General features: G+C 37.8%; 1 protein-coding gene across 1 annotated transcript in view; it reads right to left on the reverse strand.

Moving 5' to 3' along the window:
• Nucleotides 1–15,647, reverse strand: part of LOC115623904 (mucin-5AC) — a 32,811-nt gene that overhangs the window by 9,157 nt on the left and 8,007 nt on the right. Inside the window, exons 2-4 of the mRNA XM_030518460.1 lie at nt 12,669–13,807; nt 2,548–2,782; nt 1,169–1,818 (exon numbers count right to left, since the gene is read on the reverse strand). Of these exons, the coding sequence (XP_030374320.1) occupies nt 1,169–1,818; nt 2,548–2,782; nt 12,669–13,807 (2,024 nt within the window). The remainder of the gene's footprint in view (nt 1–1,168; nt 1,819–2,547; nt 2,783–12,668; nt 13,808–15,647) is intronic.

The following is a 15,647-nucleotide window of genomic DNA, read 5'->3' on the forward strand; positions in this document are numbered from 1 at the left end:
GATTTTAAACATTCACAAATCTAAAGAATTTTAGAAATTTAAAAAAGTGAACCTCTAGCTACCTCACATACCAACACGGGCATTATGTGAAGGAGGGAAAGTACTTTAAAATCGGCAAAGTCGCAATTAAAAACAGCAACCTAAAAGAATCAACAAGCATTTATCTAATATTCAAATAACAACAATTTCTCCACCCATTTAACTTTTTTATTTTGAAAACTCTATAGATATTCAAATCGAATTAGTGCTTTTAAGGGTCTGCTAGATGTTAACTAAATTTAAGCTTAATGGTGTAGTTTATAAAATTGCATATTCAACTAAGAAGTACAAAATAAAACATATATTGTACCGTTAGAATGAAACAGATAGCAACTAAATAGGTGAATTAAAACATAATTAATTAACGCTACATTTAATTTTATAAAAGGGGAAAAATATATAACAAAAACAAACTAATATACAATATCAATAAAATGAACCAGCTGCCTAATATATAAAACTATGGTTGTTAAAAAATTTACATATAATTATAAAATAATAAGAATTTAATAGATATGCTGAACAAATTAAAAAATTAATAATAATAATTAATTAATATATGCACTGTTGCTACATACGAGTATATTTTTTTCAACTCAAGCAATAGCTTCTGCTGTACTTTTGCGTCCAGTAATTTATTAAAATAAAGGTTTTATAATAAATAAATCACTTCATAGTTCTCTTTTATTAAAAAAAAAAAACTGCGGAGAAACCGAAAGAACTGAATTATGATGCACAAAGCTTGTGACAATAATAGTTGCTTTAATTCTATTATTTTTATTTCATTTTGAAAATTTATTAATAAATTTAATTACGTGATCAGTTAGTTATATTAAGCCTCCTTCCGAATTTTATCGAATAATAGGCTAGGATTGATATTAAATGAAATACATTGATTGATAAGTGCTTGAGTTTAAAAATCCTTAATGCCTTCCCTCTAATTAGAACTTCAAATCTTCCATAATTTGAGGAAATTAAGCGTAAACGTGAAATGTTAAATCTGTGCGTGTGACTGAAAATACAATTCACGAATGTATGCGTTGCTCACGCGCACATCACTAGCACACACGCACAACCACACACACACACACACATATGTGTGTTTGTGTGAGCTTCTTAAACCACTTACCGTTATCTGTTTAATGAAACTGCTGCTTGGCAGCATTGTTGTTGTCGATGTGGTGGGCTGCGTCGTAGTGGTAGTTGTTGTTGTAGTAGTAGTTGTTGTTGTTGCAGTGATTGCTGCTGTTGAAGACGACGACGCACTTGTCGCAGATGTTGGTGATGCGGCATCTACAGTTGTTGTTGTTGTTGTTGTAGCTGTTGCTGTCGAGGCTGCATCCTCCGGCATCGTAACTCCATCGAGCGCCGTCGTTGTCGTCAGGGTCGCTGCTGATGTCAGCGTAGCAGCAGCAGCTGCTGCTGCAGTTGTTGTTGTTGTCGATGATGACGTTGCCAGCATGTATCCGGCCAGGACTGTTCCATCATTCACCGATATCGCATCTAATATATATGAACGCGTAATGGCCGCTATACCATTTAAGGATGCAGCATCGAGCGTCGCCGCTGCTTCGGTTGCAGGCGCTTCCGTCGGCAGATCGATGCGTTCAATTTCCGTGCGCCAGCCGCGACGATTATGCAAATAGATTTGCTTCTGATTGTAAAACCAATTAATGAAAAGTGGTGGTTCCAAGGCCTGGCTAATTATGCAGCGCAATTTCACTTCACTTCCGGCCTTCACGTGACGCGTTGACTCCCCAATTAATTCAGTTTTAGGTTCTGCGGAAGAACGGAACACACACACACACACACACACACACACACACATACAAATGAAAGAGTAAGTCACAGTGTTACGAGTAATCTGAGTAATCGGGTGGTGCATTGCCACTGATTTATTGGCATCTCTTCTGATTTATGGGTGATGTGGGCTGGGACCTAGCCAGGAGTGGGGCTCCGTTGTCGAACCGCGCTCGCGTGTAGCGGTTTTTCAGGAAAATGGGTCAACGGCATGTGCCGGATGTGGGCATTAATAACAGGAAATTGGCAAAAAACTTTAAACTGCTGCAACATGTGCGTGAGAATCAAAGGAGGTCGTCGGTATGACCCATAAAAACTATAGCCCATTATAGCAGATAGGGTCTATGAATCGTACATTTTCAATTGTGTTCTTAATTGATTTTTAAATTCAAATTTGCCTAAATTTGCGAGCTGACAGATAATTTTGTAAATCTAGTACCACCTTTAAAAAGTACTTTAAAATTTAATGTGATTCGAAAGACATCAATAACTTCTGACACTCTAACCATACACTTTAATCTATTCTCAGAAGCAAGCATGCTTTTAATAACCAAATAAAATGTGAGCCCCATTCCAGGCAAGACATCAATTTACGAAGGCATTTCTATGAATTAACATCCAGCCTATCAATCATTTTAAGCAACTTTACTGTCGATTATGTGGCTGACAAATTGATTTCGGTGTGTGGCCAGAATTTCGTTTACTCACCCACAATACGCAGGTGGACAATGGCGCTGGCCTTGGGCTCGGTAGATACCTGACACTCATAGGTACCCTCGTCCTTCAGCTGCACATACTTGATCTGCAGCGACCAGCGCTCCGGATTTGGTGAGAAGACAGACTGAAAGCGCTGGTCGGCAATGAAGGTGGTCTGGTCCACGGTAAGGATATGGCCGTCTCGCATGCGCAGCCAAGATATTGGCTTCTTCACCAGCTGCTTGACCTGATAAGACAAAGAAAATATAGAAGGGACGATGACAGCAAGAATTAGTTTCAAATTAGCAAAAACAATCAGTCAAAAGTAAATTCCGAAATCAAATGGCAGCAATGAGAGGCAGATTATGACGATAATGATGTCTAGCATTTACAGCATGACGTCAGCGGAATGTGCCTAACTTTTCCCATGTTTACACTGCGGACTGAAGAGGGCAAAGTTTTGCGCCAACAATAAACACAAGAGTAACAGCCACAACAATAATAATAATGGAAAGAGCAACAACAAGAATGGCAGCACAATGAAACAACAAGACGGTAAATAATAAGTAGAACAAAATGACAATTCATTTCTGTCAATAATGACAATAATAATTTAGAAGCAATTTTATAAAGCTGCCTCCGTAACAAAAACAAAATAATACACATTAAATGGCTTTTCTCGTCCTGTGCCCGAAACGCGCCTACCACAGCTCGAGCTGGAGACTGAACAAGGAGAGTGCCTGTCGGAGCGTCTGTCAGGCGACGGGTTGCGGGTCGAGTTCAGTTGAGTTCCGTTCAGTTAAGGTATACGAATGTACGGGTATTGTATGTATATTTATGCCACCCAGTGGACCACTTGTTAGGCATGGTAAATGATGTTCGGCTGCCTGTAATTACACTTGCCACAAATTGTGATTCTCTCTCTTTCCCCGCAACAAAATGTGCAGCTGGGCGTTAGTTTTCCTTTAGCTGACAATTTCTGACACTTTCCGTTGCAGGCTTGTTCAGATGAAGGTGTATTCTTTGGACAGTAGTCGAAGCAGTGTTTTGTATTTATTTTTAGTTGGAAATTGTAACTAATGTTTGTATTTATTCTGAAATAGTTGAGGCAAATGAAACAGTTGAAGCTATTTCAAATCAATTTGGTATTTTACATTTCAATTTGCAACTTTGTTTATTGATGGAAAATAAACGTTGCCAGCAAAATCCTTTGCAAACATTGGCATTAGAATTGGGGAAAATAATTAAATAAGGGACAATGACGACTTGACCAGTTGCAGGTGTATTTTTTAGACAGTAGTTGAAATAGTTTTATAAAACTATGCAAATATGAAAGGTAGAAATTGAAGTTCTTATTTATTTTGTGAACATCAAAATAGTTGCAGCAAATTAATTTTTCGCAAAGAATATTTCAATTCTATCAAGCGTAAAATATGTATCATTATTATTAAATATTAGTCACATAAATAGACGCTTTGAAATTGAAACTTTGTAAATATATATAGAAATATAAATACTTATATTTACAAACCCAACCCATTAATACATAACTCTAAACTCATATTAAAAATTTACCACAAAATCTAAGCCCAATCCTCATACACATGTATTTCTACTTTTTTCATTAATACTGTATAATGTACATATAAAGTTAGCTGAAGGCCCTAGAAGCCATTGCTAACATAATCTCTTTTGTTAGTTTTAAGATTTAAATTTTAAACTGGCATTATATACGTTAATAAATACATACATATATACCTACACGTACATCAACAGATCAACATTTTGAAACAATTATTGTCCAATAGCTCATTCCTCAGCCGAAAAATTGTAACAATTGTTAATTAGTTCTAATTTTCTGATCAATAAACGAGGAGGTATCTCGCCTAATGAAAAGAAGCACTTACTTACTTCGTTCTCAGTTTCTTATGGAGAACTTAATATGCTTAAAATGTTGTTTGGTTCTGTTTCATTTTCTCACGGTTTGGCAGAACACCTGAAAGGGGGCGCGCTCAAAAGTATGCTCTTAAAAATTTCAATTGTCTTTTTTTATTTTTATATTTTTAAAATACAATTTAATAATTTTATATACAATTTAATAAATTGTAAACCAGTATTCTGCTACCAATATGGCAGCTTCAGCTAGTTGCAAACGATTGTCTTTAGTCTGCATTTAACGATTGACTTCCAGGGGTAAAAAGAATCTGTAAATTGAAAAAGGCACACCAGTTGGAAATCATGAGATCCAACTCACAATCAATTATACTTGTATAGTAATTGCAAATATTTTGCTCAGTGCACGCACATACGTACAAATTTTCGGCTTGGTGGCTGTGAATGGCGCTGCCGGCATCGCCAAATGGCAGTAACAGCCTTTGAACTGTTGTTGTCATCAACTCGCAGTTGCCGGCGCTGAAGACGAAGGAGAAGGAGACGGCGACGTCATGATTAGATACTATAATCATTTGTGTTTTATGTGCTTGTTGTTTTCATTGTGGTTGCCTGTAATAGTCACCATGGAAACATAGTCACCATGAAACACGTACTCCCCCACCTACCCATACCACACACACACGCACACTCACTTACAAGTGCTGGCCATTTGGGCTCGCTCGAACAGACAGCATAGTTGTTGGCTGCCTTACTGTTGCCCTTCCTGGCTTTCGCTGTCGTGATTGTTGACGCTGTTCTTGTTGCTGTTGTCTGTCATTGGCATTGTTGTACGTGCTGCCAAAACTATTTTAATATTCTGGGTACAAATGAGCGCGCACGCCCCAAAGCCCCCAACGGCCCACACTTAACGGGTGGCCCACCGCCTGCGCTTCATTACGTGCGCGACCTGCACTTCCTGTCTCTGAAATTTCACACAAATCCGCCGAGAGAAATCTTCAAAGCGAAATTTACTTAAAGCAAGCTACCTATGCGTCCCATTGTCCGCGCCGCCAAGCCAGTGGCAAAAAAGAAATAATGGCGGATTAGAAGAAGGCAAATGAAGAAAAAACTCAAGGACATGACTCTCAACGCTTCCTTTTTTCTCGTGCCGCTTGCGCCATTTTTAATATGGCGATAAGATTTTTATAACATCGAGTCTTGCCAACCACGTTTTATGCAGAAGTCGGCATCGAGGTAAACGATGGCAGCAAACCAGAATGCCACGCAAAAATATGCAAGCGATATAAATAAGGAAATATGCTAAACACTAATGGGCCGAAAGAACTTGCTGATAAAATTCATGTAGCTTCTCGAAACTTGTTATACAAAATAAACAGTGAATAAACAGAATAAAATATTTTACACACTCCATAGGTGTTCATTGCTTGGGAGTCATTGCCGATTATCGAATTGGCGGGAAAAACAGGACAGCTAAGAAGGTAATTCAATTTCCAAAACTTTAAGCAAAAAGAAGTGTTTTAATTAGAGAAATTCCCATGCTTTTATTTTTCTATGAATGTGTGCTCAAAAATTTGCAGAGAACCTAAAAAGGAGCCACCCAAATATTTTATTATGGTTTCCCCTTAAAAGTTTATTTTAACTATTCATGCTCAATTTTTGAAAATGGACACTTTAGTTTATTGCGAGACTTTTTATCACTTTCTAACTAAATGAAATCTACACTCAATTATTTCAATCGCTTGGAGCTTTCATTCATCTAGAATTTCACAATTTTGCTCAACCGTTTTGTTAATTGGTCCATCACTCTACATTTAACACCACTACATAAATATTGCTCGATGGTGGAAAGAAGACGCTGGCAAGCAAGAAAATAATAAAACATAACATAATAACTAGTCCTGTGAAGCGAATTCAGCCAACAAATTTTATTATATTTTTTCTTTATAGCCGGATTGCCAATTTTCCTTTTAGTTCAACTGTACTGTGCAGGAAACTCGTTCATTAAACAGCTTTTGATAGTATTTTTAATAAAATATTTTCAGTGGCCTAGTAAAGCTCTTTTGTTTGTTATTTTTGATTCAAAAGCTGTAACCATCAATGCATTTTCGAATTAAATTCTTATTTTTCACCTTAAATACCTTTCCCCTTATTGAATTCGGTACTGAATCGTAAGCATATTATCGTTAACAATATTGAATTCCAACTGAATTAATTGAATTGACTCAGCAGCTTTGTAATCTTATAGCGGCCGCACATCTTTATTTAATAGGTCGAGGAATTTCTTTAATAAATTGGTCGCTGTATATCCTTTAAATTTGGAAAAAAGTTCAATATTCAGTCGTAATTTGTGCCATTGTGCAAGGGGGAATTTATTAAATGTAGCTAGAGCGACGGCAACGTGAGTGTCGCACAAGCATAAAGGACATTATTATCAGGCTGAACATCGACATTATACTCAGTATTAAGTGAAGATGCTTATCTAGTCAGCCCGGCCAGGCTGTCGGCCAACAAGCTGGCAAGCCATTGAGGCAAGCCGCCGTACTTGGAGTACGTGGCAAGTGTAAGTAAGTCTCCGGTCTCCGGTCTCGTCCGGCAGTGGCAGCCAGTCCTTGGCAGCATTTACTACACACTTTATTCTTGGGCCTGGCAGTCTACTAGCCTGCTCGCCAACACGCCAACTCGCCAGCTGGCCAGGTTGCCCGTCCGTCCGTGGGTCATGACTGTCCCATTTGTTAGGTATGTAGGTGACAAATATTCGTGCGGTTTGGCGTTGGCACAGGTCGGGCCACGTCCTTTTGACGTCAACGTTGGATGGCATTAGCTAATTTAAATTTCTTGGTTATGGTCCTGGCATTATCCTGCTTGTGTAGATTGCGGTTAATTTGCCAAAAAGTAATGGCCGCAGTTTGCTTTCGAAATTTATCAAGATGCCTGTCTGGGCGTAATTTAAATATTGTTAATTAGTTTTTAGCCGGATTATGTGGACTTTTGGCAAATATTTTCAAAACATTAAAGCTAAGTTGAAGGCTGCTGCATGCCGAAGCGGAACGGGGAGTGCCGAGAAGTGGGAGTGTTGGCAATAAAATGGCCAACGAGTATAGGAACAATCTACACAGAAGTCGTTACAATTCGAAAACTACTCGAACAAACTTTCGAGTGTCTGGCACTTCCTTAAGTGTCGCGACCAAAATCTTAGACTCGCGAAAGTCCTGCTGGCTGTCAACTCAACTGCTACTCGTTTCATTTTATGTGTTCCTTTTGCTCTTGTCAGGAATGTTTTTCATCACACACACACACACACACACACACACACACACACACAACCACAAACAACCGCACATACACACATGGAAAGTTTGCTCATAATATTGGGAATTTTGTCTAAAGTTGTTTGTAAATAATTTGTTTTATTTTGTCGATTTCTTTTCACACAAGAATACACCTCAAAGTGGCCCACGCATTTAACTTGGGTTCAGTCTTAACTTTTCTTTTGTCGTTGTCGATTTTGTATTCATTTTTTTTTTCATATCTACTGAAAACTTTTTGCTGACTTTGCAGAGCATAAAAAAGGAAACGAAGCCTCCTTGACAAGACACAACAACAACAACAAAAAAGCGTATACAAAAAAAAGCGCATACACTCGCATTTAGAATGGAGAAACGGTGGCTGGCCCTGCACCGATATTTTCTCCCTTTGTGAATTTATTATTAATTGATTAGCTTTAAGCAGATTTGCAGATTATGCAAAGTTATGATATGATATGGCAGGAACGAAAAAGGCAAACGCCAGCAACGCTGTCGGCAAAAGTGTTTTGTATTCTGCCTCGAGTATATAAATTTTGCATTGAAATTACCAGATAAATATCTTGTAGTTAAGTGTTTGGCCAACGGAAGGTGAAGTGAAAATGCAAAGAGGGTTCAATCGGGATTCGAACCGCTTACGGCGAGCCAACAAAAAATCCTCTCGTCCATAAACTTCACCCACTTGCATTGAGTTTTAAAGCGTTTGGCTCTGGTTGCGTTCACTTTTAAATGAAACTCTCCGCCCAAGCAGAGAAGGCGTTACTTCACTAAGTTAGTTGGCATTAGTTTAGGCAAAAACTGCACTCTTTATTCTGAATTGAAATGAAAAAGTTTAGTTCCACTCGCCTTTGATACCTTTGCAGGGCCGAGTCGAGCCGAAAATTGTGTTGCCTCAATACACTTCGTTTAGTTTGCAGACTTTAATTTGCATTTTGGCCCACTTTTGTTGGCCACCTTAACATAATTAAGGCTTGACATAGTTTAAGTTTGGGTATTTCTCATCTAAGCACAATATATATATTAGATCGATAGGTTGGAAGATTTGTTTGAAGCTTTAATAAAACATTTCATGGCTCTGCCTTTCAAAGGAATTACTTAACTGAGTAACTATAATCAAACAGCCCATAGTTTCTTAAACATTGTTAGTTATTTAGAAACTGAGAGCCTCTAATCAGCTAATGTTGTAGGAATAGAAGAGTACTAGGAGGATTGTTCTCTTGTTTAATTTGTAGACTACTCCGTTTTCACCTGCATTTCGACCAATTTATTTCTCTTGATCCAACAAGCTTTCAAGTTTCTAATCACTTTGTTAGCTGCTCATAGCGGGTTACTTAAGAAATTCTAATAATTTTCTTTGCATTTAAGTTTGCAACAGAAAGTGCAAAAAACCATAAATAAAAAAAATTGCGAAACTCTTACAGTAAATAAACCCTTTCTCAATGCTTGATTCTTTTAATTAACCAGCAGCTACCGAAGCTTTGTGTAATGTATCTCGGCTCTTAGCCGTTTCTGCGCAGCAACAGTTATAGATATATACCGCTGTTGCTGATGTTGTTGGTTTTCAGTCGAGTTCATTTGAATAAACATGAAAGTATCTGCCGGCGCTTGAGAATCTGCAGCAGTCATGAAGTACATGTAAGCGCAAAATATTTATTCCTTTGGCTTGTGGCAGTCAGAGCGGAGACAGGTGCGGAGATAGATGCTAAGATAGGGTGGGATGCGGGAAAACATACTTTCCAGCAATTTCCTGTCTAAACAAAGCCGCTCGCAACATCAGCGAATGCGCCAATTATAATTTGCCATGATGCAGCAGCCCGAGGACTGCAGGACAGCAATGGTTGTAACTTAGTTATTAGCGGATGGTCGCTATGGGAAGTCAGCAACGCCATCAGTAATACACAAACACACACAGAAGCAAGGGCTTAGTCAGGATTTCACTTAGAAGAGGGATCAAATTTGATAACTTAACTTGTCACGTCCTAAAAACAATCGAATAAATTCAACACAATGGCAATTAAACTTATGACCGACAAATTTCTTGGGCAGTTTTAGCGAAATGGACACATATAGAACATATGTAGGACAGATAGTTTTACTAAAAATCGTACATATCCTACATTTATATCTTGAAATCCCAATCATCCACAAAGAAACAGTAAAATCAAAAGCAAGCAGAGACAACATATTTTTCATAGACCAGGACTGTTGAATATATTGTGTAGATGGCTATAAATTAAAAAAGTTTCACTTGGCCTGTTTAAATAATTCTCATTTCTTAGTGAAACTGTTAGCTTATTTATTTCTATCACAGAAAAAATCGCGAACAAAATCCATATTAAAACATAAAAACTCTTGAAAATAACTGAAGATACTATAGATCTTTCCAATGATGATTTCAAATGGTCGCTCAATTTTATATATTGAAATTGCAATAATGATTATGATTTAATGAATTCTATTGCTATTTTCCTCTGTATGGCTCATAATACTCCAAATATTTAATAATCTTCGTTCTGGCAGTATTCAGAAATGATTAATCAATAAAGATAAGACAAATAATAATTGTAAAGGATTTCAAGCACACTAAGAGTATTCGTGCATTTGTTCTATTTGAATTCTGGGGAGTGTATCGCCCCCTCTTTAGGACGCCCATGCACACATACACCAAAGGAAAGACATCCGCATCAATTGCCCGTTGCCACGCCCGATACAAGTATATGCACTTGTGCGAATATACACATATAGTAGCTATGTATGGGTTGTGGATAGTGGATAGAAATAGAGCAGGCTAGTACGACTATTTGGGTCAGCAAGTGAGCAGCCCGAAAAATGACTTTGCTGGCGGCTGTAGCTCGCCTCGACTGCTTCATCGACTGAAGCGTTGCTGAAGTGGTATGCGGCAGCAGCAATTTCCGGTTTGTTTTCTTTAAGTTCCGACAGCGCCAACAGTAAATTAGTTCAAAGTGTAAGAAACACAACGCATAGCGCGTTGAAAACTTGGCCGCCCCTAACGGAAGTCCCCTTCCACACCAATCGAGGGCCCATCCTCAACTCCACAGATACATACTACGAGTATACGAGTATATGCGTACGGACTTCCTTCATATTGAGAAGATTGAGATTTTGCAAAAGGAGGACGGGAGGAAGAATGGGACTGACTACATAATCAGTTGCTTATTATAAATGATTAGCAAAAAATGTTTTGTAAATATTTGTACAGTAGGGGGTTCGGTTGTTGCTGCTGCCTTTGTTTACGCTCCCCACAAAAATAAACAGAGCTGAGAGCGAATTGATTGAATTTCAGCTAAATCAATAACAATTTTTCTTAAGCGTGCGCCTTCAATTACAATTACCGCGAAGGAAAAGGTTAGGCTCCATTTAGATAAGCATTAATCATTTTTTAGAATTATCCGAAAGCAGCAATATAAAAATGAAATGTAGGGAAGGGAACTAGGAAGAAATCGAATTACACAATATACTTTTTAAGAAATTAAATCCGAGAGGGGAAGAGTGTTGTTTTAGAATTCCCCAGCTATTCCCTCCTTCAAATCAAATTACTTATATCACCACATGCTTATATATCGTAGATGGAAAGCACTTACGTACATACATTTATATAAATATGTACTCATAGTTACGGGTTCATTTGGCACGCAATATACGGGTATGTAAGTTAATTAGGGAGAATTAGGTCACATTCACGTATTAGAGCGCTGCATGTATTGTTAGATAAACATGATTTCGAATGAATATGATTCGTTAGTTTACTCTCGCAATAACTTGAATCTGTAGCTATAAGTTTTATATTAAACGACATATATCGGCTATTATTTACTTTGACTTTAATTAGCAACGACATGTGCAAAAAGTTATACCTCTGTTTCTGATTTAAAAGTTAGATAAAATAAAGTAATATTTATAAAAGTAAATAACCAAAAAGTTGTACCTCTGTTCCTGATTTTAAAGTTAGATAAAATAAAGTAATACTTATATATAGAAGTATATAACCAAATTTTAAATACCATGACCATTCTTAAACTCATCTGCTCTAAATATCGGTTGCAATAATTTATAGCATTCGACTTATCGTTTTATGATACTGATTTATTATTATTATGCAAATAAAAGATTTGCAAATAAAGAATTCCCATCATCTCATATCCTGGACCTATGCTGATTTTTAAATAAATTTGACTTTAACTTTTACTTTTTATAATAAACAAAAATAAATGTAAAGACCTTTGTTAGAAAACTTTTCCGATTCTATATTCGCTCTTGGCCAGAAGATAACTTAACTAAATCTGATAAAAAAGTTTGCTGAACACATTTTGTTAAGTTAATGAAGGAGTTTATTAATCTCAATTTCAATTTTTCAATTCTGATTTGCAACTCTTCTATGTTAAATAATTATTGTTTAATTTGTTCAAAAGAACCAAGAGTTTTTCACGTGCTTAAAATATTATTGATATATTTATTATTTATTTTTTATTGATTTATTCTATTGTCTGAAAGTAATAATAATATATTACAACAAGACAATATGTCAATTGTCGCTTTAATCAGATGAAATATAAATACATAAATCAGAAAGGATAGAAACAAATCAACAGATCATTCCTCATCATTAAATAATAAAGTCATGCAATTTCCGTTTCAAAACACGAACTAAGCCTTTTATATAAATGAGTTGAAATATTCATTTGAAATAAGTGCGAATCATATGGAGAAGTTAGTCGAGTTTATTGATTCAAACGATGCTTCTCAAAAGCTTGAAATATGACTTGAGAGCATTTGGACGCCATTCACGTACACCTCTGTTATGAGCATACATGTGTAAGTGAGTTTGTTCCTTTGAATTGACAAGAATTATGTATGTGTGTGTGTGTGTTCGACTGTGTGCGTGTTCGAATGTGTGTGTGTGTGTGGAAGTTCACTTACATTGCAAGGTAAATAGGCATGGGTGCCTGCCTGGCTAATTATTGTCTGATAATCATCTATTGTTGGTGGCGGCTTCAGTGTTGTTGTTGGTGGGGTCCGGCGTGTGGTGCGCAATGTGGTCGTTGTTGTTGGCGCTGCTGATGTTGTTGTTGTGGTCGTTGGTGCTGCTGCTGCTGATGCGGCTGTTGTTGTTAGGGACTTTGCGGATGAAGCTTCTGTGGAGGATGATGATGAGGCTGAGGACAATGGCAATGCGTTAACGTTGTCCTGCGTTATTCTGTAGCTCTGCTCTTCCAATTTCAATTCATGCTCCTCCACATTTCTATTGCTCATAATAAGATTTGCTTCCAGGGCTGCAGTGACAACTGACAGGGGCACTGGCACTGGCACTGGCATTGGCGCTGCTGTTGTTGCTGTTCCTTTTCCTGACCACTGACCACCAATGCTGTTGCCATTGTTGCTAATGTTATTAATGATGGCATTGTTGTTGTCATTGGTATTGTTACTATTATTGTTGCGGTGGCTGCTGGGAGTATTTTTATCATCGCTGTGAGTGGCGGCTGCTGTTAATGCTGCAAGCGTTTGGAAGATTGCAACCGTTGGCTCTTTTGTCAACGCTTTCTCATCCGTTGCTTGAGGCGCCACCAACGCCAATGCCAACGCCTCTTCCGCCTCCGCTGCCTTCCTTTTGCTAAATGACGTCGCTTTTGTTGTTGCTGTTGCCTCTGCCGAACTGAAGCTCACATTTGTATGCGTTGCTGCCGCATAGTCGCCACCATTTGTATGCGCTGGCGAATTTGCTTTTGTAATTTGCGTTGACGCCGAAATTAATGCGAGCGATTTTGCTGCCCCTGTCAACGATGCTGCTGTTCCTGATGTTGTTGTTGCTGTTGCTGTTGCTGTTGCTGCTCTCTTTGATTGAGTCCTTAGAAATGTTTTGTCATTTGTTGTGTTGCTCTTTAATATTGACGATTTGACTGCCGCCAATTCCGCCGCCTCTCCCGCTCCCCCCACATTGTCAATTGATGTTGTTGGTATTTGGTCGCTTGCCGTTGTTGTTGTTACTGTTGTTGTTGCTGTTGCTGTCCCTAAAGTCGTTGCTGTCGACGCTTCGCTGACGGCACTCGTGTATTTGGAACCTAGAAGCAGAATAGCAAACAAGAAGACAAAATTGTTGTCAGTGCAAATTAATGACTTGGTGTTTTGTCTTCTGTATACACAATACTACGTACATATGTATGTATGTGTGTGTGTGTGTGTCCCTCCATTCTAACCCAAAATCCTTAACTTGTCTTTCAGTTATTGCGTTTCGTTGAAAGCGGCTTACATATTTCAAATACGTTGATCCCATTTATCTTCTGCCGCAGCAGCAACAATTAAAACGATTTACGGCCAGCAATTTTAATCGCTTTTTGCACAATGCAAATACACATACACCCCCCCCCCCCCCCCCCCCCCCCCCGACTGTTCAATAAATTAATCTGCATTTGCATTTGATGAGAATGATCGCCTTCCTGCCTTTTGCCCTGCCCCTGCCCCTGCCCCAGCCTCTGGCCCTGCCCTGTCTAATAGGCACTTGCTTTGTGCCTAACAACAACTTTGAAATTAATTAGCTAATTACCCTCAAGGACGACGAGAAGTCAATGGAAGTGGGTATCGGTATTGATTCAAATGGGATGCGCGTTTGGGTGAGGGGTGGCTGCGAAAGGAGTGGCAGGGGGACAATGCTTTTCAAATGCAACATGAAAGGCCAACTTGAAATTCAACTTTTTTCATGTTTTGTTCGTCAAAAGTTCAGCCAGCAAGTCAGGAAGTTCCAGACGAAAGTTGAAGTATGTGTGTGTGTGTGTGTGTGTGTGTGAAATTCTCTACTATTGTAGGGAGTGGCGCAACTTTTCGTTGGCACCCATTATACCTTTTAAACTGAAGCTGGGAGGGCTGCAAGTTATGCCTAACTAATTAGAATTATTGCCCGATTCGCATTATTGTCAAGGGAGCTATAAAGTTGGTGCTTAAATAACTGGAGTGCAAATATTCTACATTTTTCATTAATGCTTCGCAACATATTAAAGCTGAGCTCTGACTAGCTGCGGAGGAAATATTCAATAAAACTATTTAAATGTGAGTTATATGAAAAAGTTCAAAAGCAAAGCTCACGTTTTTGGGTTAAATAAAGTAATATGCTATTCGAATCTTAAATATTTGATATTATATTAAAAATGTTAATTGATTATAATTTGATGCTACTTGATGCTAATTTGACTTTAAAAACAATGTACTTTTGGTATGTATATTAATTACTAAGTGAAGCGATTCAGATTTTAAAAATAACTTCATTGAAATCTAAGCCTGCATTAGATTTTTAACCTATTGTTACTTAAGTCTTTGAACGAAGGCGAAGGAATGAAACAAAATATGCAAATATAATAACAACAAATAAATAACTCACTATTATAAATTGCTTATAACTATAAAGCAATTTACAACTTAGAGCAAAACATTCAAGTTTTGAATGAATTTATTGATACATGTTTTGGAAATTATGCATTTTCTGAAAATAAACTCAACTAAATTCCTACTTGAAAAGACTTTTAATAAATTGAAAGACAAGTGGAAAGATGGAGAGCAAATTTACAGCTTCAAAAAGTTTTAGGATTCCATTATTTATTTGTGTTACTTTACCCGTATTATTTGTCAACTAATATTTAATTTATTGTATATTAAATAAACGAATGTATGAGAATATTAAAGAAACAGTCCCCTTTTTATAGCCTGTACCCAAAGGGTGAAAGGCTATACTAGTTTTGTGCGCATGTATGTAACACACAGAAGGAGGCGTGGCAGACCCCACAAAGTATATATATTCTTGATCAGGATGAGAAGACGAGTCGATATAGCCATGTCCGTCTGTCCGTCTGACCGTCTGTCCGTCTGTCTGTATGAGCGCAAGGATCTCAGTAAGTACAAGAGCTAGGATAA

The sequence above is a fragment of the Scaptodrosophila lebanonensis genome, unplaced genomic scaffold (assembly GCF_003285725.1).
Source record: "Scaptodrosophila lebanonensis strain 11010-0011.00,11010-0021.00 unplaced genomic scaffold, SlebRS2 tig00000053-arrow-pilon, whole genome shotgun sequence".
NCBI lineage: Eukaryota > Metazoa > Arthropoda > Insecta > Diptera > Drosophilidae > Scaptodrosophila > Scaptodrosophila lebanonensis.